We start from the raw sequence: 24575 nt of genomic DNA, 5'->3' as shown, positions 1-24575 counted from the left end.
GGTTTGCAGACCCACCATCGGGGTTGGTATTGCTGGGGGATCTAGTCTAAGGTAAGGAATATATCACTATGTGTTTCTTTCAGATGAACAAGCTACTTTCCTTCGATAACAATATATCTGTAAGAAATATTAGTTAGGGATAGATTCCTTACCACCCCACCCATCCTCCCCGTTCTGCAAACTGATTTCTAGGGTTGTCATCCCTTTCAGGGCCCTAGTTTCAATGCACCAGTGGTCAGTATCTTGCATGGCTCTGTGTTCTTGGCGTGGAAAGTAGAGTACTGAACTGACGTCAGCAATCAATGTCAACTCGGCGACTTGACGCCAACGACGGACGTGGAGCCGCACAACGCCATCTTTAGACGCACAGGGGTACTGCTGACGAAAACTTTCCGGATCCAGTTTGACGCCAGGGGGCAATTATAAGGTAAGGAATGTATGACTAACTAATGTTTCTTACAGATATATCGTTACAGAAGGTAAGTAACTTGTTCATTAATGCAATCAGCAACTTATTAAACCTTGAATACCATAAAAAAAAGTTTTTGGTCTTTATTTACGTTAATGAGACGTGCCTGTTAAAGACTTCATCTGACATAGAATTTTAAGTCAACAGCTTCACATCTATACGTTAGCCAGTGTTAAGGCATGCACAAGCATGTCCTATGGACAATGCTCCTTAGTTTGTTAAATTGCTCTACACATATTCCTGAAATGAGCAGAATGGCGTACACTATTAGATTGCCGCTTACATTCACACTGCAGCTTAAACTGTCTCTTAAATCGCTCATATATTATATATTTTACCACAATGTATAATGGCTCAAAATTTTCCCAGAACTTATGAAAATAAATATCTACACCTTATAAATCTCCAGCTTATATAGAAAGTGTCACTAGCACTACATGACAAATGCTTAACATCAACATGTACACAGAATTCCACAATTGAATAATGTGCCGGTCTTTTCAGCCACAACCTATCTAAAAAGTATGTATGGAACTCGCGCTACTTACACTCAGTCTTCACCTTGTTTAAATGAAGCTCTGCTTGCACTTAAAACTTCTCTGATAGTTGATGTTTGCACCATATAACTTTTATGATATTGATTCAGACTTGTCTCCAGTACTACTGTTTCTGTTTCATACACATGCACTTGTACATATACACAATCTATGCTGTATGTGATTGTGGGCCCTTTACTACCTTCTTTGTTTTTTTTATGTTCTAGCCTTTTATAATTTGAGAAGCAGTAGGTTGGATGATGTCAGCAGTAATGTCATTTGAAATGTCTATCCTGATATTATTGATGTCATTAAGCATGGCATGAGTGATGTAATGTGTGAACAAAAGCAATGCATAGTAAGGTTGCAAGTTATCGTTTGCGCTGTAAACTGTAACTGGTGAATTTCTGTGGTTTATTTGATTTCTGAACATTAGTTTTTGTGTTTTATATATATAGTTTTTTCCCCTCTTCTCACAGTGGGGGTTGCCACTTTGTAGTTAAGGTTAGGGCAGACTGTTCCTTAGAAGAGAATGTTTGTTTTGCTGATGACTTTTGGTGTTTTTTACAAAACTTTAAAAAAAAAATAATAATCATCCCCAGTGCCTTCATGGAAAGGATTGGGGTGATCTTCAAGCATGGGCTGAGAAAAAGGGGAGTGGAAGGTCAATAAGTATTTCCCCTCCCAGTTTCCCATACAAACTTTAGACAGTGATGAGGAAAAAAAAATGGAACAATACTGCCCCAAATTTGGCAGAAAGCATCTCTTTTGTCAATTTAGTTGTTTTGGAGAAATTAAGGTTCAAAAGTTATTAATATATATAATCGTTACTTATGAAGTCCCGCGATAACGCAAATTTCTTTTTAAAAATTGAATATTCTGTTTGGCCGCGAGGTAATTTTTTCTCACCTGCAGCTTTGGTACCATAGGACTGAAGAATCCAATGGGCTGGTCGCAACAGCAACCAAAATATTTATGCTGCCATTTTAAGTACTTGGGGACTTGGTCCCTGTGTCCTGCGTTAAAAAAGACAAATAAGGAAAAACTGTGGGTGGGTGTTTGTGGGGAGGGGGGTTTGAACGCCCATTGGGGGTTTTCAGCGGTGAGGGCTTTAGATGGGTGTGTATGGGTTTGCCTCCCGCAGTGCGTTTGGACCAGGACCAGGCCGCATGCTAGACCCTGCTTCCAAGCCTCTACAGCACACATACAAAATATATGCTGAGTTAGGTGAATATCATTTTTTCAGAAAACACAAATTCAATGTAAAAACAAAGGCTAATGTAAATATATAGTGGCCATAAGGTATTAGTTTATGTAACAATGTAACAAAAACTATAAAAATTCAATGAAAAAAACTCAAAAAGTTAAAGGGATGTTATAGTTAAGTTCAGTAATAAGATCTCACTTTACATTAAAAAAAAATACACTAGAAAGTCCCTGAAAAAAGCAAAGGTTATTTTGACATTATAGTTGGATCTTTTAATAATCTAAAGCCTATGGTTTTAAACCCAAAAAAACATAAATACCAGTTCTAGTTTACTGAGTAAATTATAACTTGCTCCACTGTCATGCCCTTTTTGTGGCCTCAAATATTACATCACTCATGACATTTTCAATTACATTATTGATGACTTCTTAAATTACATCACTTGTGACGTCTTCCAATCACTGCTGTTTAAACTACTCTTTTAACCAGTATAGAATTTCAGATATGAAAGTATGTACCTGGTGGATCATGTAAAAAAATAAATTATCCTTCCTACACACAAGCATCCTTTTTGGGTGAACTAGACTCCTCCTAAGCACAGCCTTCGCCCTGTACGAAACACTTTGTGGATAGTCACCCTCATGTGGGCAATAAAACAGGCAAGGTCAGAAAGCCCCTACTGCACACAGTCTTCATCCTGTGAACTCCTCTTTATGTGGAACCCCCCTCCATGAAGTAACTGAAGTCTCATTACATCGCGTAACCCCTACTATGCACAGATTTTCTCTTCACTCCCACTCAAGGCCTCTTAGAAGAGAGTAGGTATCTACTATGTACAACCTTCACCCTATACCAAAGCCATTACAGTTAGGCGCCCTTTTGTGGGCAGTCACAGACCGGAGTCACCAAGTCTCTCTTGCGCCCGGTGTGCAACCATTGACTAAGAGCTCACTCACTTCACACACCCAAGAGGCATTAAGAGGTTAAGCATATTCCAAAAGCATACACCGATTAGCTGTAGAAAATTGGGTCTAGATGTGCCTTGCTAAATAACTTTCAGTATAAATGTATGCCATGCTGTTGCATTCATTGGATGATGTCATTAGGTGATGCCACAAATGATGTAATTTGAGGTTTCTTCAGTGATATCATCAGTGATGTAATATGTGAGGTCATAAGCAGTGCACGGCGGGCCGCAAGTTATAGTTAGCGCAGTTAACTAGAACTGGCAAATTTCAATTTATTCTTATATTGGTAGGTTTTATATTAAATGGGGGTTATATATATCTATACATATCTCCAGATGCGCCCCCAATTCAAAACCGGAACACCAGCAGGACACTCCATAATTGCTAGTAGTTTATTTAATTTCTTTGTCCGAGACCTGCTCTCTCCCCCTGCAGCTCCGCTGTTAAGTGCCACTGCCCTGTGCACTGCTTGTACAGGTAGGTAGGTGTTCAAGACCCTCCTGCACCCGCAGGCTCCTCTCAGCGCCTTATCCCTGATGGTCCAGTGGGAGAGCCTTGTTCTTCTGCTGGTTCCACCACTGTCTGTGCCAGTTTTTCTATCTCTGTCTTCTATCTTTATTATTTTGCCTGTTTTCCTGTCTTTTGCCTCTGTATTTGCCTCGTCTCACTCTATTTTATGCCTGTTTTCCCTTCCCTGCTGCCGCTGCCTCCGCAGCCCATCCCCCTGCTGATTCCGCTCCCCCTGCTAATTCCGGCTCCCACCTCCCAGCTGCACTTCCCTCCCTCTTCCCTAATTAATGGTGGCAGCCCGACCGGCGTCAGAGGTCCTGGTTCTCCGACCACCTACTGCTACGACTCCGCTGCCCTCCTCGCACTCAACCCCGGAAGAAACAACTGCAGCTGTCCACTCCGAACACCACCCACGACCAGTTCTCCTGTCGAAACTTCACCACCCTGCGGACCCCCATGGCCGTTGCCCCCACACCAGACGCCAACACCACGAAAGCCCTGAAGTGCATCCTTGACGTGCACTCCCTGGACAGACATGCCGCAGAGATCTGGGAACTCCTAGATACCCTATCGCCAGACGTCGCTGTGAGAAATTGGCCTGGCATATGCTGTCCAGTATTCTAGTGGGCACCTTGCACCAGTCCAAACGACCCTTATTGATGTTAGGTTTAAAGACAACCTATATAGAAAGCTATCCTAGTGGTAGCTGTGGAGAGCAGCCTTCAGGCTAAGTCTTCAAGGAATGTAAAGCTGCTTGTTTTACCAGTCTATAGTCTCATGAATGACCAAATGAAAGGAGAACCACACCAGGTATATATTTAAAATATATGTATTTATTCTAAACACATCCCTCTAGTCTCTTTATGAGGCTAGAGGCAAAAGTACATTCAGTGAACTTATTTAGCACACAGTAAATTAGCACAATATACGTTGAGCCCTAGGGGTGTACCAAACCATATATTAAGAAAGTGGTATAAGAACCCCAACTGACATAGATACAAGGCCTAGAGCCTTTAGAACCGCTGGGGCCACCAGGAACTAACCAATGTAGTGACACAGGGGACCCACGGGGGACGCGTGCAGTGTCTAAACACAGCCGTGAATCACCATTAACTTCTATGGGGAAAGTCGCGGTTGGAATTTTAAAGAGTAAGGACACTTATAAGAGGACTTGGAGCAAACCCCTTTATAACTAGGCAGTTCTAGGGTTCATACCCATGGGAGCACCGGAGTACTCGAGTTACCTCACCCAGGGTATTTCAATGGCGATCTGCTGCAAAGTGCTGCTGGCGACCAAGTCGAAAGTGTCCGGTGGATCCAAGGGTGGATTGGAGATGTGAAAAACCTGAAAGCAGAGGGCGCAGAGTCTGGGACACTAGCCAGTGACCAGGAAGGCGATGAGCCGATGCCCACAGATGTAGGGTGATTTCAGGTGAAGAAGGTGAAGCTTGACTCTTCAGCCATGAGGACCAGGAGGCGTCGACGACGACCAGGAGCTGAATTCAAGCAGTCCCACGAAGGATGTCGAGTGCTGCGGTGTCGGTATCCGGATTGGACCCAACAAGCCTTGGCAACAACAACCCACGCATAAAGCAAAGATTGGCTAAGGTGCAGACCAGCAAGGTCTGAGGGACTCACCACTCGGTGGGGAGTCAGGGCACGTCTGGAGCAACCAGGAAAGCCCAAGAAACAGAAGAGTTACATTTGTGGGGACCCACCAGTCAATGGACCAGGGATCGCGAAGGAGCCTCGAGCGGAAGTGCTAGAAGCAGGCCCACGGAACACTCGTGTTGTGTAGTCTCACAATCTTCGGTGCAAATGGTGCTCAGAGCTTGGACTACAAGTAGCCCAACGCACAACGTCGGGAAAGCTCGGGAAGTGGATGCACTTGCAAATGTGCACAGTGCCGAGGAGTTCCGGTTCCACGTCACTCGTGAGGGCTGCAGGTCTCAGCTTTGCTGGGATCTCGTGTCTCTGAGAAGTCTGGAAGTCCGTGTCCTGAGTCACAAATCCGTCGGGATCTGGCAGGAGCCTTGGAAATGCAGACCAGCAAGATGCTTCTTTGGTGCCTGTTTGAACAGGGTAGTCACTCCTTGACCCCACGGGAGATTCTTCCGTCTTCTAGTTGTGTAGAATGTCGAAGTTCCAGGATATGTTTCAGAGTTTCGTCCAGGTGTAATCTGAAGTCCTAAGGACTCGGGTCCTATACTTATACTAAGTTAGGAGGTTGTACATACTCTGGGGACCCACCTATGGGAGAGTTAGGGAAGAGGGGTGGTTACACCCATTCCCTGTTTCGCGCCAGAGCAGGGGCTGAGTGCCCCTGGAACCAGTTTAAACTGGAGTATGCACAGGGACACCAAGTGTACCCCCAGCACTGTCTGAAAAGCATTCTCTGAATGCACCCACCCAGCCCCAATACACTAAAGCCTGTCTGGGAGGTGGTTATACCTCCCTGTGACAGGAAACCGATTGTACAGGCCTCCCCTGGCGGAGTTTCGTCCAACAGTAGGAGGTCAGACCTGTGTCTGTGGCATCCATTTTGTGATGCAGGGCTCTTTTAAACTATTACCGGTTAGACCAGTGTGTACATGTCTCTCTCTCTCTAGAAGGGGGGGTGGGAGGTAGGATTCCAAAGTGTTTGACACCAAACACAACATGTTTCCATGCAGCCATTCCAAAGTCCGCATTTACCAAAAGGTTATAATGCACTTATGAGTATATGGTCTGGCTGCATCACAGAACAGCCTCAGAGAATATATTTCGAAAGCTGCAGAGGGGCCTGCTCATGCATGGGCACCCTCTCACACCAAGCACTCTGCCTTCAGGATTGATAAGGCCTGCCATAGGAGCGACTGATAGGTTTATGTTTATCAGAGATTTAAAGGTGGATATAGGTATCCTATTTCTTAGTAAGGGGTGCATGCACAACCTTATGCAGGCTGCAGTAGCAGATCAGTGGTGCCGTTTTGGAAGGCTTCCTAGGGGTGGCATAATACATGCTGCCGCCCCTGGTAGACCTCAGGGGTACCTATGCCCTTAGTACCCAAGGTACCATGTACTAGGGACTCACAAGGGTACCCCAGTAACCAATCTGGAGTGTACCTAAAGTCATTTTAGAGAGGAAGCAGCTAGGCTGGTGTCCTAAATAGCAGGGCCCCAGCCAGACTAAAGTCGAAAAACAGTGAAACACCAGCAAAAAGTGGGGGTAATCATAGTCAGCAGATGCTACTCTCCTACAGTCGCCTTCTTCACGGAAACCTGGGCCAACGCCGCCTCCGCCCGACATCGCCACCGCCATCCCCAGCGAATACAATATCCAAAGGAAGGACCTCTCCAACCTCCCAGGAGGAGGACTTGCCATCGCACACAAGAGCTCCCTCCAATTCTCCACCTCCATCACGAGCGACTCCTCCGCCACCACCGAACACCTCCATTTCCAGATGCCTAGAACCACTCTTCGTGGCACCCTCACCTACAGACCCCCCGGATCCCACGCCACTACCATCTCTGATCTCCTCGCACCCCACGCCATCGCCTCCAAGGACTACATACTCACTGGAGACCTGAACTTTCATCTCGACATCCTCAGCAACGCCCAACTCCCTTCCCCCCCCCCTTTCTGGACAACCTCGCCAACATCTGACTGAAAAAGGTCATCACCACCCATACCCACAAGGCTGGACATGCCCTCGACCCCATCTTTACAGGTGGGAACAACGTCCGCTTTAGCCACACCACGCAGCCCCTCTGTACTGACCACCTCTGTGCGCACTTCCCTTTCAACACCGCCACAGCTCTCAAACTCACTCCTCACCCTCCGCAAAGGAACTGGAACAAGTTCACAGAGGAGCACCTCCACTCCACTCTCAGCCTCGACCCTCCACCCACCTCAACTGACGCCAACTCTGCCGCCAAGGAACTACACCGCTGGATCACCAACTGCGTAGACAAACTCTCACCCCTCCGAACCTCCGACAGACTGCGCCCCCTGAAGGCTACCTGGCTCACCACCGACCCCCAAGAGTCCAGACTCTTGCAGATGCTTCGAAATAAGATTGAGAAACAGCAAAACCACTGAAGATCTGACCACCTACAAGAACGACATGACAGAATACCATCAACGCATCAGATCCACAAAGAAGACTTACATCCGGAACAAAATCCTCACCAACTCCAGCAACTCGAAGGAACTCTTCATCATCATCGAGCAATTCACCAAACCCACCAGCGAAGCCATGGACGTCACTCCCTCCCACGACCTCTGCCACAAACTTGGCTCCTACTTTCACCGGCAAATCAAAGCCCTCTACGACAACTTCAGCGAGAAGACTCCAGAAACCACCCTTCCCTCCTGCGACGATAGCTGGCCCACCATCACCGCCACGACCTCGGTCAACACAAAGATACCACCTTCACCATAAAGAGCACGCACTCAGGAGCCCCCATGGACCCCTGCCCTCCGCACATCATCCACAGAGCCGCTGCTGCCGTAGCACCTCAGCTACGATGCACCATCAACGCCACCCTCGAATCTGGCATTTTCCCCGATGACTGGAAACACGCAGAAGTCAAGACCCTCCACAAGAAACCCTCTGCAGACCCGACAGACCTGAATAACTACAGATCTATCTCTCTCCTTCCCTTTGCATCCGAAGTCACTGAGAAGATTGTCAACACCCAGCTGACAAACTTCATCAAAGAGAACTCCATCCTCAACCACTCCCAATCCAGATTCCGCAACAACCACAGCACCGAGACGATCCTCCTCGCTGCCACAGTCAACATCCGCGCGCTCCTCGACCAAGGCCAGACCGCAGGCCTGGATCTCTCCGCAGCCTTCAATACCGTCTCCCACCTCACCCTCGCAGCCAGACTCCACGACGCCAGAATACAGGGAACCACCCTTGACTGGCTCCGTTCCTTGTTTGCCGGCAGAACTCAAAGGATCAGACCCCCGCCTTTCCTCTCCAAGCCCACAGAGATCAACTGTGGAGTACCACAAGGATCATCGCTCAGTCCCACGCTTTTCAACATCTACATGGCCCCCATCCCCGCCATCTTCATACAGCATGGACTCAGCATTGTATCCTACGCCAAAGACACCTAGCTCATCCTCTCCCTCACGAAGGACCCCAAAAGGCCAGACCCAGTGTCCAGGAATGGTTGAAAGATGTTGCAGCTGGATGAACAGCAGTTGTCTGAAGCTCAACTCTGAGAAGACAGAAATCCTTGTTCTTGGACCCAACCCCTCATCATGGAACACCTGGTAGCCCACTGCCCTCGGCCTGCCCCCCACCCCGGTGATGGATTAAACCCAGATCTCTTGACTGGGTGTGAGTGTCTGATTGATTCAGAGGCTCCGTCCATCACCAACCCCTTTTGGCCGCCGTAAGTGTGGCAGGGTATACTCAGACGTGAGTCCCTTGATCACTTTGCCACTGGATTCAAGCAAGCCGGGCTGAAGAAGGCTGGAATGCCAGAAACCGGTCCTCGGAAGCTTGTTTCCGGTCCAGGGAAGACATGGCTTGGCAGTTCGGGCTGCACTGTTCCCATGAGGCACAGGGTCAGACTGATTTGCATATAGCCATGACTGAACTGGGGTGGCAGAGTGGGCTAAAGAACGGTGATGGATTAAACCCAGATCTCTTGACTGGGTGTGAGTGTCTGATTGATTCCGAGGATCCTTCCATCACCAACCCCTTTTGTACTGCCCCCCACCCCAGCGGACCACGCCCGGAACCTCAGCATCATACTCTACTCCTCCCCTACTGTGACCCGACAGATCAACGCTGTTGCCTTCTTCAACACCCTACGGAAGACCTTCAGGTGGATCCCCCAAAGCCAGAAAGACCGTCACCCACGCACTCATAACAAGCAGACTAGACTACGGAAACGACCTCTACGCTGGAATCCACAAATCCCTTCTATGCAAACTCCAGACCATGAAGAACATCGCAGCCAGACTCGTCCTCTGCATCCCACGACATGAGCACATCACCCAACACCTGCAAGACCTCCACTGGCTGCCCTTCGAGAAGAGGGAAACTTTCAAACTACTCACCCACGCCTACAAATCCCTCCACAACACCGGACCCAAATACCTCAACGAAAGAGTTTCCTTCCACCTACCCAAAAGAAACCTTCGCTCCACGGACCTCACCCTAGCTGAAAGCCAGCGCATCCACAGAACCAGAACGGATGGAAGAGCCCTCTCCTACACCAAAGCCTGGAACGAGCTCCTAGTCAACATCAGGCGCTTCCCTACCCTGCACACCTTCAAGAAGAGCCTCAAGACCTGGCTCTTCGGCTGACTCGCAGCTGCACTCCCCCAAGCGACCTCCTCCCCCACAGCACATTGAGACCTTCACTGCTTAAATCCTCTTATTGATTGATAGATTTCCTCCGTGCAAAATCAGGATGATATATTTAAATACATACTGTGTGTGTGCTGGGAAAATCTGTAAAGTTATTTTCAAACAGGTTGCTTATCTGTTTTGCTTAAAGGTAGGGAAAGCCTGGTGAGGCAGTTTCCATAAGTGGCATAGAAACAAATTGTGGCTAGGAAGTGTGAGTGAGGAGCTAGACACTTAACTTTTTGTGATTATTAATGAAATTAATATTGTTTGAGAACCACAGTCATCTTCTCTCCTAAGTGGCTAAAAAAGATCACACCAGTCCAGAGCTATCGTGTACGAACTAATGTATGTGTGATAATCTTATATGCTGCATTCTATGAGCTTCTGCCTCATATATTGCTGAATCAATTGCCTTCTCAATTATTGAAGTAAATTGTTCAAGGTTTTCATAATATCTGACAGAGTGTTCATTTCTCATGAAATGGGGCATTTCAAAGGGATAGGCTTCTTACTGCATAGCTTTTGTTTCTCACTGATTACGACATGAGCCTATGCTTGTATTGTTTTGTGCAGAAATTTGCAGCCTATTCACGTTTGAAAAGTATATTACACTGTCTGAGGAAGAGTGTGCTTTTGTTGCAGGTGCCCTGAACCGGAGAATTCTTGAGTTACTCTGTACTACACTGAAGTCAAAATACATTTCATGGTTTGTTACATATAGTGCTAGGGCTTAGGCCCAGTCAGACCTTTCATTTATGAATGTTGAGATGAGTGTTATGAGTAGTATGATCTGGGAAATTACTCACTTAAATATGGCACCAGGGTGGATACTTGGAAAGCAGAATGATTCTAAGATGCATACTACACTTTGTAGTATTTTGTGGGCATTTGATATTGAGAAGGTTGTGTGAGTGAGAGACTTCATGAGTTAAATGCTACAATTGTTAACCTCCTAGGATGACTGCTGTTGCCTGTATTCATTAGCCATTTGGCTTTCATGCTTTTTTCTGTCCAGCAGGTTTCTGCTTTGTATAGTATGAATCTAATAATACATTTTTAATTTTGCTCATTGATGTTTGTGTGTCAATAGCTTACATTTAGTTGACATCTGTAAGTTTAACTGCCAGACACTAAGTGCCTTAAGCAATTTAGGAGCATATTTTGTAAATAATTTTAAAATTATAAATGGATTGCGACACAACCCTATAAAATATGTTTCTGTATCGTCTTAAATGTTTTATGGATCTTATCAGATCCTTAAGTTACTCCTGTCAAGAACAAAATTGAAATGCCTTTCTAGGGTGGGAAAGAAATTAGTATACCCCTCTTTCGCAGAGTTGTTTGGGAAGAGATTTTTGCCTCTTAGAGAAATGCTGTTTCCAGTGGCGATCAAAGATTTAAACAAGAAACGTAACCCCTTTACTCCAGTTTATCTAATGTGTGAACTTTCCATCGAAGTAAATAGTACACTTATTGGTGCATGTTGGGAATTTGATTTGTTCTATTAGTTGTGGTCATTTGGATTCTGTAGTAGGGGATTTCTGTGTATAGTCATAATCTAGAGAATAGTCCCGCCCAAGTACATGGACCCCGGAGCAATCAAAAATAATCTCTTAAATTGTCTTCATTGAAGTCCTGCATAGACACTTAAGAGAAAATTAAAGACAATAATGCAGCCTGTACCTACAAGGCTACACTGTCCAGTACTTCATCTAGAAATGCCAAGGATAGAACACATTCAATACAATCTGTCAAGTTTCACCCATAGAGAAACTCTCCTCCCCTCCCCAAATCCTTGGAATGATAGAGAGGAAGGTAAGGACAGACAAGCCTCTATAGGCTGCCATTATGTGTCTGGAAAAGGGATACCGTGCCTTTAAGGAACTCTGGAGACCCTCGGTATCCCAGCATGCTCAGCCCCATCCTTTTACTTACGGTTCTTTTTTCCGGCTCCTGCTAGCAGGACCCTGGAGCATTGAGCTCTCCCTTTTTAGGTAATTTGTTAACTTTGTGGCACTTTTAAAGTGTTAGTGTGTTCATTCGACGTATTTTGCCTCTTCTTCAATTTTTTGGTGATTTGGCCACTCTTTTATCAAATATGCCTGCCTTATTTGAGAAATGTCCAGAGTGTGCCAGGAAGAAGGCAAGATCTGATCCACACAGGGTCTGTATCCTGTGTCTCTCTTCTTCTCATTTTCCTGGGACTTGTGAGATCTGCCTGCAGTTTTCAAGTAGGACCCTGAAGGACCGAGAGAAGATCAGGCTCCAAGGACTGGAGCAAAGAAGACAGCAAGGTCTGGGCAGGAAGGGGCTTCTTCCTCTGCCCGTGCTGAGGCCTCTGGGGGGCTCCCCAGTAAGAAGGCCAGAAAACATCACCGGTCTCCGTTGACGTCGATAGCCTCGACGTCTGTGTCGAGAGGAATGACCACGGTCTGCTCCCCAGGGCTCTGGGTCGAAGCGACGTCGACTGTCGACATCGAGGGGATTGACTTCGAGACCTCCGAGGTCGACGTTGAGAACGGCTTCATCGTTGAGAGGGTTCGAGACGCAGGCGGTCGACGTTGAGGCGTCGCCGTCGTTCGAGAAGGAGACCATCGACGTCGAGAAGGAAATCATCGACGTTGAGAAGGAGATAGTCGTCGACGTCGAGCAGGCGTTTATCGACGTCGAGCAGGCATTTATCGACGTCGAGACGGCGTTTATCGACGTCAAGACGGCGTTCATCGACGTCGAGACGGCGTTCATCGACGTCGAGACGGCTTTCATCGCTGTTAGAAAGGCGCTCAGCGTCGAGGAGGAGAGCATCGCCCTCCAGGAGGCGCTCGAAGGCCAGGACTGTGGAGGCATTCCAAGGCCAGGACTGTGTCTTCGGTCACCACAAGTCCACGGTCGCAACGGCGCTGTCGCTCGGCTACCAGGGGTACGGCTTCTAGGTCCCCCCCTTCAGGTCAGGCGAAGAGAAGGAAGAGAGGGGAAGAGGCTCCGGGCTCGGGGCACTCACAAGTTTATTCCCCTGCCAAGCCGAGGTCACCTATACCGTCTCCGTTACCTAAGGACCCTCCTACACGTAACCCGACGCCACCTCTGCCGCCTATTCCTCCTCTTCGTCCTCCACCTCCTACACCACCACCTCCTCCGAGGTCCGCCTCGTTACCACATCTTCCGACACCGCCTACGGGGCCACTGCAACCTAGGCTCCCGTTTAGGCCTCCACAGCGCCCTCCGCTGCGGCCCGTAGAACGTAGAGATCTCGCTCCAGACGGAGGGATAGATCCAGGAGTCGCCGTCGCTCTTCTACAAGATCCAGACGGCGCCACAGGAGGGACAGGTCGAGGTCCCTCTACACGGATAGCTCTAGTGCCAGTGACTATTCACCTACCCTGACGGATTCCCCTCGGATGAGGGTGTCTCCAGTAGACGACAGTGTCCTTCCAGGATGTGTTGCTACGAGGGGCGGCTAAGCTGGGCATCACGCTCACTGTGCCCGCGCCACTGACATCAGTCATCTTCTAAACGCTGCACAAGAAGCAGTTGTCTCCTCCTTTGCTGACCTTGGTGCCTGGGCTGGTAGAACCGGCCATGGAACTGTTCCTCACGCCTGCGTCTACGAGATCGGCACCTTCAAGGCTGCAGAAGAAATATAAGGCTCCTGACTCGGACCCAGCATTTCTTTGGGTGGATCCCACGCCTGACTCGGTGATCGTGACGGCGGCAAGAAAACAACACGCCACCACCCCATCATCAACAGTGCCTCCTGACAAGGAGAGCCGCTGGATGGATTCGGCAGGCAGGAAGGTTTGCGGGTCGGCCTCCACATCGATGAAGGCCGCGAGTGCCTCAGCCCTGTTGGGACGTTATGATCGGGCTCTGTGGGAGTCCCTCCAACAGCTTGCGAAACACCTTCCCCGGGAGAAGAGGGAAGATTTCCAAGAGATCCTCGCTGAAGGGCTGCTGGTTTCCAAAGAGGTAATAAGTTCGGCTGCAAATTCTTCCCTCTTGGCAGCCCACAGGTACTGCCATGGGGTCAACCAGAGGCGCCACGCCTGGCTGCGTCTTACATCCTTGAAGCCCGAGGCACAGCAGAGGGTTGCTAACCTACCCTTTTCGGGCGAGACCCTCTTTGGGAAACATGCGGACGACGAGATGGCCCGCATGAAGGTGGAGGCGGAAACCCTGACGGCTGTCGGGTTGGAAAAGCCTAAGGAACAGAAAAAGACCTTCCGCCTGTTCCAGAGGCGGTACGGTGCGCAAGGCAGAGGGCAAGGTCGACAGGCTGGACAGCAACATCAGCAGCAGCAGTTCCAGCGGAAACCTTTCCAAAAGCGCCAGAGGGGCCGAGGTGGTCAACAGTCTTCCGCCGCGACCAAAGGCCTAGCTGGGTCTAGGCCCTGAGCTGTTACTTCCCCTTCATCCGTTACCCGCTCCGGTGGCGGGGAAGCATTCTACATTACCTGGCAGAGTGGAGAAACATTACTCAGGACAAGTGGGTGCTGAATATTGTTTGCAATGGATTATTATGGTCACAGCGCCAGGATACCCTTTGGGTGGCAGTTGCGCTTAACAAGTATACATACATTACACATTACATTACATACAGTCTTCGTTTCACCAGCCCGCTTCCAGCGATTCCACCGGTCGGCTAGCAGTTCCAACTGCGTGAGCTCCAGGCGGAGGCCGACCTCCTATAAAGAAAAAGTGCAATAGAAGACGTCCCTCTGTCTCAAAGGGGAAAGGGTCTTTACTCACGCTTCTTCCTAGTACAGAAGAAGGACAAGAACGAGTTCAGACCCATTCTGGATTTGCGACAAGCAAACAAGTGGATTCGCAGGGAAAAGTTTTGCATGCTGTCTTTGCACCAGATTTATCCTCAGCTGCTCAGGGGAGATTGGCTGTGTGCGATAGATCTTAAAGATACGTACTTCCATGTGCCCATTGCACGGAAACATTGAAAGTTCCTGCGCTTCCTTGTCGGCGCCAATCACTATCAATACACCGTACTACCGTTTGGACTGAAGTCTGCACCAATGACTTTTTCGAAATGCATTGCTGTGGTAGCAGCGCACCTGAGAAAGAACAAGGTGTTTGTCTACCCGTACCTGGACGATTAGTTGATCAAGGCCTCCACGTTCCAGGAAGCACAATTGCACTTAAACAGGACGGCCGTCCTGTTGAACCGTCTGGGGTTGCACATAAATTTGTCCAAGCCTGTCCCGATTCCTGTACAGTGCCTGCAGTACTTGGGAGCCTCCATCAATACGCTGTCGGCAAGCGTGTCTCCTTCGGAGGAGAGCCGCTTATCCATCCTTCGGAAGGCTCAGGCTCTCATAGCTGCTCCATCTACAACAGTAAGGACGGTGTCTTCTCTACTGGGATCGATGGCCTCTTGTATCTTCCTCACTCCGCACGCACACCTACACATGAGGCCGCTACAGGAATGTTTGGAGGACCAGTGGGACCAGAGGAAAGGGTGTTGGGACGACCGGATTCACTTGTCTCTTCACGCCCAACAGTCCCTGAGATGGTGGTGCTCTGCAGAGAATCTCCTCAGAGGGGTTCCTTTCCACAAGGACATCCCGACTCAGACTATCGTTACGGATGAGTCTCTCCTGGGATGGGGAGCGCATTCAGACCATCTACAGATCCAGGGACCGTGGTCTCCGACAGAGTCCACGTATCACATCAATTTCCTGGTACTCAGAGCTGTTCACTTGGCACTAAAGGCCTTTCATCCGTCCTTCCAGACCAACTCCTTACTTGTGCAGACGGACAATACGACCACGATGTTTTACCTCAACAAGCAGGGAGGCTCGAGATCGCGCACACTGTCACAGGAAGCGCAGGCGATCTGGCACTGGCTGCTAGCCAGAGGATTGACGATAACGGCAACTCATCTGCCAGGTGTACAGAATGTTCAGGCGGACGCCCTCAGCAGGTTGCTTCACGAAAACCACGAGTGGGTCATAAACGACGAGGTGCTCGACGACATCTTTGCCATGTGGGGCACTCCAGACGTCGCTCTATTCGCCACCGCAGAAAACTGCAAATGCCGCGACTTCGCCTCGAAGTATTACCTGCCGGGGAGTCTGGGGAACGCGTTATGGATCAGCTTGTCGAACAGCTTTCTGTACGCTTTTCCACCCATTTCCCTGATTCCAGCGGTGCTCATCAAGCTGGCCCGATCCCGGGCGCGGATGTTCCTCATTGCGCTGGAATGGACCAGACAGTGGTGGTTCACGGACCTGCTTCACCGGCCGATCCTACCTCATCGGTGGCTGCCGTGTCGGCGGGACCTTCTCACGAAGTTCGGGGGGCAGATGGTGCACCCCAACCTCTCATCGTTGAGTTTGGCGACATGGCTCCTGAGATAGTGCAATATGGCCACTTGAATCTTCCTGAGGATTGCATGGACATATTGAAGGAGGCTAAGAGGCCATCCACTAGGACCTCTTATGCTTACAAATGGAAGAGATTCTGCATCTGCATCACAGACGGCGCGCCCTTTGCCCGGGCTTCACCCGGCGCCGCCCGTGCGCGTCCCGCGACGCGGGGGCTCTCGTTGGTTTTTATGCGCCTCCGGGCGCGGAACAGGCGAGTGCGGCTTCCTGCCGCAGAATGGGCTAATGGGTGTTGTAGTCCCCCCCCCCCTTACTGTGGCCGCGCCGAGGTTACGTGAGGCTGCAGCGGCAGGAGGAGACCGATGTCAGGGCAAGGACCGTGGTGTCTCGAGTGCCAAAGGACCGTTACGAGCACAGCCAGGTCAGTCCCATAGTGTGGATAGAGCCCCCGCTCCACCAGGGCTCTCGTTGGTTTTTATGCGCCTCTGGGCGCGGAACAGGTGAGTCCGGCTTCCTGCCGCTGGGGCTGATGGGTGTTGTAGTCCCCCCCCCCTTACTGAGACCGCGACGAGGTTGCGTGAGGCTGCGGCGGCAGGGGGAGACCGATGTCAGGGCAAGGATCGTGGTGTCTCGAGTGCCAAAGGACCGTTACGAGCACAGCCAGGTCAGTCCCGTGTGGATTGAGCTACTACACGAAAATGCTATGCAGCATAATGGAATAGATGCATTCACTGGTGCACAAGTAGCAGATATATAGAGACAAGGACAAAACAGGAAACTGTTAAAGTATCTCACTTATCTGCTAAATAGCAGACCAACATATTCATCTTTAAAGGTACACCCAACAGCAATAGTTGCCTATACCAGGGGCACTTCATGTAACAGCTTCTTCACATACTAGTGGTGAAAAGATTCGGAGAAGGAGCTAAAAGAATTGCTCCTCCAAGATCAGTTACAGCACTGTTTTTGGAACTTGAATACAGTGCAAACGCAGTTAATGACAACACCCTTTGAATCTATGCACAATACAGATTTAGAATCACTAACACAAGAAAGCGTTTCTAATCGCAATTACTTCACTAGTAAACAAATTACAGGTACTAACAATACAGGAACTTTACCCACAAAATACACAGGGACAAGGGGGTTCTCAAAACGAACCCACAGTTCCTGCTAAAGGTTGTAATCCACTTTCATGTCATCTAAAGTATAACTACAAAGTGCAACTACCTGCTTTCTTCAAATACCCTAAAACACAGACAGAAAAAGCCCTATACAGATTGGATGTAAGGAGTGCTCTAATGTACTACCTTGAAACTAAAAGGTTTCATAAGGGAAATCAGCTGTTTTTCTTCTTTGCCAAAGCAACCACGCGCTCACCAGTTACCAAGGTGACAATCTCAAGATGGATTGTAGAAACCATACAAACTTGCTTATCTAAGACAGTAACACTGTATATGCACGCCTAAGAGCCCATTCAACACAGAAGGGCACAATACTTGCGTTCCTAGCAAACATACCAATAGCTGCAATCTGTGCAGCAGCAACATGGGCATCACCGCACACCTTAGCAAAACATTGTGTGGTCATTCAAATGAACAAAGAAGCGCATAAAGAGTATTACAGCACCTGTTTGCTAACACTTCATCATTTCATCCCAACCAACTCACGGGAGGGGATACCATTACATAATTTGAGGCAAAGCATGTGAATCAAGAAAAGTATTCATGCAGCAAAATTGTTACTTACCAATAGGAATAGTTTTGCAGCTTGAAGAGTTTTCTGGACTCACCCACCAGGCCGGGAATGGGCGACCACTTAAACAGAAGGGGAAGATGCAGGAAAAAACAGTAAGCAGACCATAAAAGAAAGTTAAAAGAATCCAAAGATCTTGACTGCACACAGGAGCATCCGGGGGACAGGTATACCACCAAAGGTTGATCGAAAACGCTACCAATAAAGAAGAAAAGAAGGGACAATTCTGACCCAACTAGTAGATAGCGGAATAATGCACAACATGTGAATCCAGAAAACTGTTAAGCTGCAAAACTTCTCCTACTGGTAAGTAACCATTTTGTTTTACATGTCCTGGTAGTGGAAACACTCCTAAATTTGTTTTTCATTACTGTATGGCCCATCTCTCCAATTGGATATTATTGGTTTACCCTATTATGTTTAATAAGTGACAACATTTGATTGGGAGCAGGTAGGAATGTAATCTTAACACTCTATGGAATTGTAATTTAATACCCTCTTTACTATTAAAGTAGGATTTTTAGTCACAATTCTGAAAATACCACTTTTGGAAAGTTGGCATTTTCTTGTCCTAACCATTTAGTGCCTGCAGCCTGGGTCATATGACTGGTTGTAGTTGGCCTTTGTGTATTCCTCCAAATTTGAAAGAAACTGGTTAGTATTAGATTCCTTACCTTAGAATAGCCCCAGACATCAGTCTGGATCCGGAAACTTTTGCGTAGGCGCCGGAATGACGTCGCCGGAGTACTTAGACGCCGCCCTCGCTCGCTGACGTCAGTTCTTCATTTTTCCGCGCCAGCAAGCGCCGATCCGGAAAAAGTAGTACCCTTTAGTCATTTTTTGACTAAACTTTTTCGATCCTTTTTGATCCGTTTTTCGAGTCTGAGTACTCCATCGGTGCCGGTAGGGATGCCCGGGTTCAAACCCTGTGCCGACTGCAACCGACTGATGTCGGTTACCAACCCCCATCGCCGGTGCCTGTATTGCTTAGGGGCGATGACAAGTCGTGCCCGACTGCCAGGCTTTGACGTCGAAAGCTAGGCGGGAGCGCTCCCATAAGTGCCTCGATCTCCGGCAGTCGGCCCCGCGCCGCTCAAGGTCCCGGTCCAGGAGGAGGTCGAGTGACCGGTCGCGGGGCCGGAGTCATCACAGCTGGGCGAGTCGACTCCACTCGTCGGGCTCCAAGTCCTCAGGTAAGAGGCAGCGCCCCTCGGGTGTTCACGAAAGTGATGGCGATGGTCGCAGCTCATCTGCGCAGGTTAGGGGTGTCAGTCTTCCCCCATCTTGACGACTGGTTGTTGAAGGCAGGCTCGCCCCAGACAGTCTTCAGCCACCTCCAGACTACGGCCGACCTCCTGCACCTGCTGGGGTTCTCCATCAATGTGCCGAAGTCACACCTGGGTCCCTCTCAGAAGCTCCTCTTCATCGGAGCGGTTCTAGACTCGCAGTTTCGGGTTTATCCTCCCGAACAGCGGGTTCGGGATATTCAGGCTCTGATTCTGATCTTTCAGCCTTTATCCCGAGTCTCGGTCAGGTTGACGCTGCGGCTTCTGGGGCTAATGGCCTCCTGCATCCTTCTGGTGCATCACGCCAGGTGGCGGATGCGGGCTCTGCAGTGGGACCTGATCTTTCAGTGGGCCCAGCATCAGGGCAACTTGTCCGACCATGTCTTGATCTCGGGGGACACTGCAAGACAGTTGCAGTGGTGGCTCACGGACCGCGATTGGGTCAGCGGCAGATCCCTCTCCCTACACCAACCGGAGCACCTAGTTGTGACGGACGCGTCCCTCCTGGGCTGGGGCGCCACATGGGAGAGGCGGAGATCAGAGGCCTCTGGTCTCCGGCGGACTCCCGGCTTGACAGCAACCTTCTGGAGCTGCGGGCGATCCGGCTTGCACTGAAGGCATTCCTCCCCTCTATCCGGGGGAATGTAGTACATGTGTTCACGGACAACACCACCGCCATGTGGTACTCCAACAAACAGGGCGGGGTGGGCTCATGGATCCTATGCCAGGAGGCTCTGCGCCTCTGGCAATGGCTGGAACATCAGGGCATGACCCTGGTGGTTCAACACCTGGCAGGTTCCCTGAACGCCAGGGCGGACGAACTCGGCCGTCGGTGCATGATGGATCGCGAATGGCTTATGAACCTCGGACGTGGCGCAAGGTCTCTTTCAGCAGTGGGGAGAGCCTTGGTTAGATCTATTCGCCACAGAAGAGAACGCACAATGTCATCAGTTCTGCGCGTTGGAATTTCCAAGGCGGCACTCGCTCAGAGACGCTTTTCGTCGCGGGTGGAGCTGGGTTCTGTTGTACGCCTTTCCGCCTATACCACTTCAGCACTCTGGGCAGAAGATCAGGCGCGACCAGGCCCAAGTCACCCTTGTGGCTCCGGACTGGGTACGAAGATACTGGTATCCCGAGCTACTCAGCATGTCAGTCGATCCCCCGATTCGTCTACCTCTTCAAGAGGACCTTCTGTCGCAGCAGCAGGTCCTCCACCCGAACCTGTCCAGCCTCCACCTCCATGCGATGAGATTGAGCGGAGACAGTTGAGGCCATTTGACTTGCCTCCTGAAGTCTGCGATGTGATTCTGGCAGCCAGGCGTCCCTCCACAAAATCTGTATACGTCTGCAGGTGGAACAAATTTGTGGCATGGTGCACAGCAAAGGCTGTGGATCCACTCTCTGCCCCCTTTCTGAGGTTCTCCTCTTTCTTCTTTCTCTTGCCCAGCATGGCTCTGCTCAGGGCACTCTTAAGGGCTACCTCTCTTCCATTTCTGCCTTCTTAAGGCTCCCTGATCAGCCCTCTCTTTTCAAGTCTCCAGTTGTAAATAGGTTCTTGAAGGGCATCACTCATATGTTTCCCCCTGTTCCTTTTGTGATGCCTCAGTGGGACTTGAATCTTGTTCTGACTTATCTGATGTGCGCTCCCTTCGAGCCACTTCATAACTGTCCTCTTCGTCTCCTCACTCTTAAGACTGCGTTCCTGGTTGCCATCACCTCTGCCAGGAGAGTGAGTGAGCTCCAGGCTCTTTCTTCACAAACTCCTTTCCTTTCTGTCCATCCGGACAAAGTTGTGTTGCGGACGCAACCCTCTTTCCTGCCCAAGGTAGTCGCAGCCTTCCACATCGGGCAGTCCATCACCTTGCCCACCTTCTTTCCGCCTCCGCATTCCTCGAAAGAGGAAGAGAGGCGCCACCGTCTGGACCCAAAACGTGCGCTCTCATACTATCTGGATCGCGCACGCCAGTTTCGGGTGGATGACCAACTCTTTGTTGGTTACGTGGGCGCTAAGTAGGGTCTTGCGGTGCACAAACGGACCATTTCTCGATGGGTCGTTTTGTGCATCAAGGCTTGTTGTTCACTGGCTAAAAAGGAGCCTCCTGTGGGGCTGCGTGGCCATTCCACTCTGGCCACGGCGACTACTACAGCCCTAGGTCGGGGAGTTCCCTTCCAGGACATCTGGCAGGCAGCTACGTGGGCCTCGCTGCACACATTCGCAAGACAGTACTGCCTGGACAGCCAAGTCCGGAGAGATGGCTTTTTCCGCCGTTCCGTTCTCCAGGACTTTCTGGTGTGATTATTAGTTCGCAGACCCACCACCGGTGTTGGTATTGCTGGGGTATCTATTCTAAGGTAAGGAATCTAATACTAACATGTTTTTCAACTGCACAAGTTACTTACCTTCGGTAACGATATATCTGTAAGAAACAGTAGTTGGTATTAGATTCCTTATCGCCCCACCCATCCTCCCCTTTCTGCGAACTGATTATCTAGGGTTAAGGTCATCCCTTCTCAGGGCCCTAGTTTCATGGCACCAGTGTTGGTTTTTATCATGGCTCTGCGTTTCTGGCGCGGAAAAGCTGTGTATAAGCACTAATGTCAGCGCGCGAGTGCGGTGTCTAAGTACTCCGGCGACGTCATCCCGGCGCCAACGACGACGGACGCGGAGCCGCAGACGACGCCTACCGACACACAAGGGTACTGCTACGCAAAAGTTTCCGGATCCAGACTGACGCCTGGGGATATTCTAATGTAAGGAATCTAATACTAACTACTGTTTCTTACAGATATATGGTTACCGAAGGTAAGTAACTTGTGCAACAGTGAGACACCGGTGGACTAGATGTTTCCAGAATGGGCAATCCTGCCTGGATGGGAGGAGTAGAGTTGTTCCATGTCACAGTTGAATTTCAAAATGAGTTTTCCCCAGCAGACTCACAAATAACTTGACACTAGCCTATTATCACTCCAGACTCCTTGGAGCCTGTGTAGGGGAGGTAAGGAAATTCTACTACCAGGTATAAATATTCGACCCTCAGACCTGCGCTTTAGTACTCTCCTGGACCTGTGAACAATACAGGCGGAGGACTGTGCTGCCTACCGAGGGCTGTGCTGCTTTCCGAGAAGAAAGATTGGACATTTTCCCTTCATTCCAGGCTTAGTGACTCCAAGGGTCAGTTGGCTGACCTGTTCTGAGCTACAGGGACACAACAAGCTCCACAGGCCTCCCTGCAACTGCCCAGCTGACCTGCTGCACTGGACCTGCCTGAGTCCTGCTAACCTCTGCTGATGTGAGTCCCTAATCCGCAGGAGGGGCCTCCCTAGGTCCTAGACCTTTGGCTGACATCCGAGGGAACTCCTCTTGGCCGAACTGAAGGTTTCAACAAATCCAGCGCGAAGTGACACGAAGCCCAGCACAGCTTCGCCGCATAGCTGCAAGCTTCATCAAAACTGACATCGGGGACGCAAAGCCTCACCGTACAGCTGCAAGCTTCATCGAAACAGACACAGGGCAAAGGAAATTCTCGCCGCCTAGCTGAAAGCTTCCTCGGATGTGACATCAAGTGACTCAAAGCTGTGCAAAACCTCACCGCTCAGCTTCATTGGAACTGACACCAACATGAAGCAACGCAAAGCAACAGAACTGGTCTCGCACCAAGGACATAAGGTACAAGTCTAAGCGGGTCATAGTTCTGTGCTCAATCTGTGCTCCATTGAGGTCAGCCTGAACTTGTGACTTTGTCCCAGTTTAACTATTTTTATCTAAACCTGTAAAATTCAGTGTCTCCAGTTTTACTGATTGGATTTTTGTCGTCTTGGTCTCAACTTATGTTTTTTAACCCCAATCTATTTTTCTAAATTAGTTCGGGATTTTTATTGTGTTGTGTACTCAGTTTATTACTGTTAATGTGATGCATAAGTACTTTACATATTTCTTCTAGGTTATGCCTGACCGCTTTTGTGCTAAGTCACTAGAGGGTTAAGCACAATTAATTTAGTGAATTTTGTGGTTCACCCCATAAAGGATTGCGGATTTTACCTGAGAAGAGTTAACACCACCTCAACCAGTAACCCGATTTCTCACACTGTTGTTCAGTGGTAGAATTCAATACTTGTGTTTGTGCAGTGTCATTCTGTGATTTTGTGTAACACTAAAATCCTGTATAAATAACTTGATGCCAGATTCAGCCTCTTTTTAAATTATCCTTGATTGGCCTCTCTTGCCGAACACTCCCATATACCAATAACCCAATTTCTCTCAAATCTGTATAAATGTATGATTTGTAAAGCACGGCAAATCACCCATGAGGGTCTCATGGAACTGAAATGTAGGCGCACAAGGAGATTAAGTGATTTTGCCCAGATTCACAGGATTTAAACACTGAGACTTTAACTTGGTTCCCACCAACTCCGAAGTTGACAGCGCAGGTCATTACTCGACATCCTTTACATTTTCCAATGTAGGGCTCCACTAGCATAGTCGCCAAAACATCCACATACATTGATTATAACGCGGGTCTCAAAAAGAACCTAATATTGGTAGTATTTAACTACCTTACGATTGAGTTGAATTTGGGAATCTCTGTAGCTGTGCCTGTCAATTTTTAGGTATTGATGAATAGTTTTTAGGTATACTTGAAACTAAGAGAATCGATTAAATTTCTTTTCTGCTTGCATTGTGTGCAGTTTGTAGGTGTATATTAAGTGTGGGGGGATAATTGACACTGTGTTAGTGAGCCTGTTAAAAAAAAGTTTGTGTGAAAGACACATATAATCAGTAGAATATACTTCCTAACGCTTTTTAAATAACTTTGTTTTTTTTTTGGCTAGGTGTTGTTCCAGAGTTTAAATGAGCTGATGGATTATGAAGGCAGTGTGGAAGATGATATGATGATCACTTATCAGATATCTCACACTGATCTATTCGGTAATCCAATGGTACATGACCTAAAAGAAAATGGAGATAAAATCCCAATAACAAATGAAAATAGAAAGGTAATTCATTACTACATTCTTTTTCTTATACAATTTGTGCACTCTAAATGTTTTCTTATAATGCAGTTAATAATATGGTTTTATTATCTGCATTGCAAAAGTTCAAGAGCCGATTTTCTTATTCTTTTATATGATATTTTAATAGTCCAGTATCT

At 48.7% G+C, this 24575-nt stretch overlaps 1 protein-coding gene across 4 annotated transcripts in view; it reads left to right on the top strand.

Annotated features, from left to right (window-relative positions):
* UBE3A (ubiquitin protein ligase E3A) overlaps positions 1-24575 on the top strand; it is a 246710-nt gene that overhangs the window by 165735 nt on the left and 56400 nt on the right. For all 4 annotated transcript variants that reach the window (XM_086934175.1, XM_086934176.1, XM_086934177.1 and 1 more), the window contains one exon: positions 24256-24420. In XM_086934175.1, coding sequence (XP_086790301.1) covers positions 24256-24420 — 165 coding nt within the window. The remainder of the gene's footprint in view (positions 1-24255; positions 24421-24575) is intronic.

This window comes from Lissotriton vulgaris, chromosome 8 (assembly GCF_964263255.1).
Source record: "Lissotriton vulgaris chromosome 8, aLisVul1.2, whole genome shotgun sequence".
In the NCBI taxonomy this organism is placed as follows: Eukaryota; Metazoa; Chordata; class Amphibia; order Caudata; family Salamandridae; genus Lissotriton; species Lissotriton vulgaris.
The sequence above is the reverse complement of the archived record's forward strand: the minus strand, read 5'-3'. Positions and strand labels throughout refer to the sequence as shown.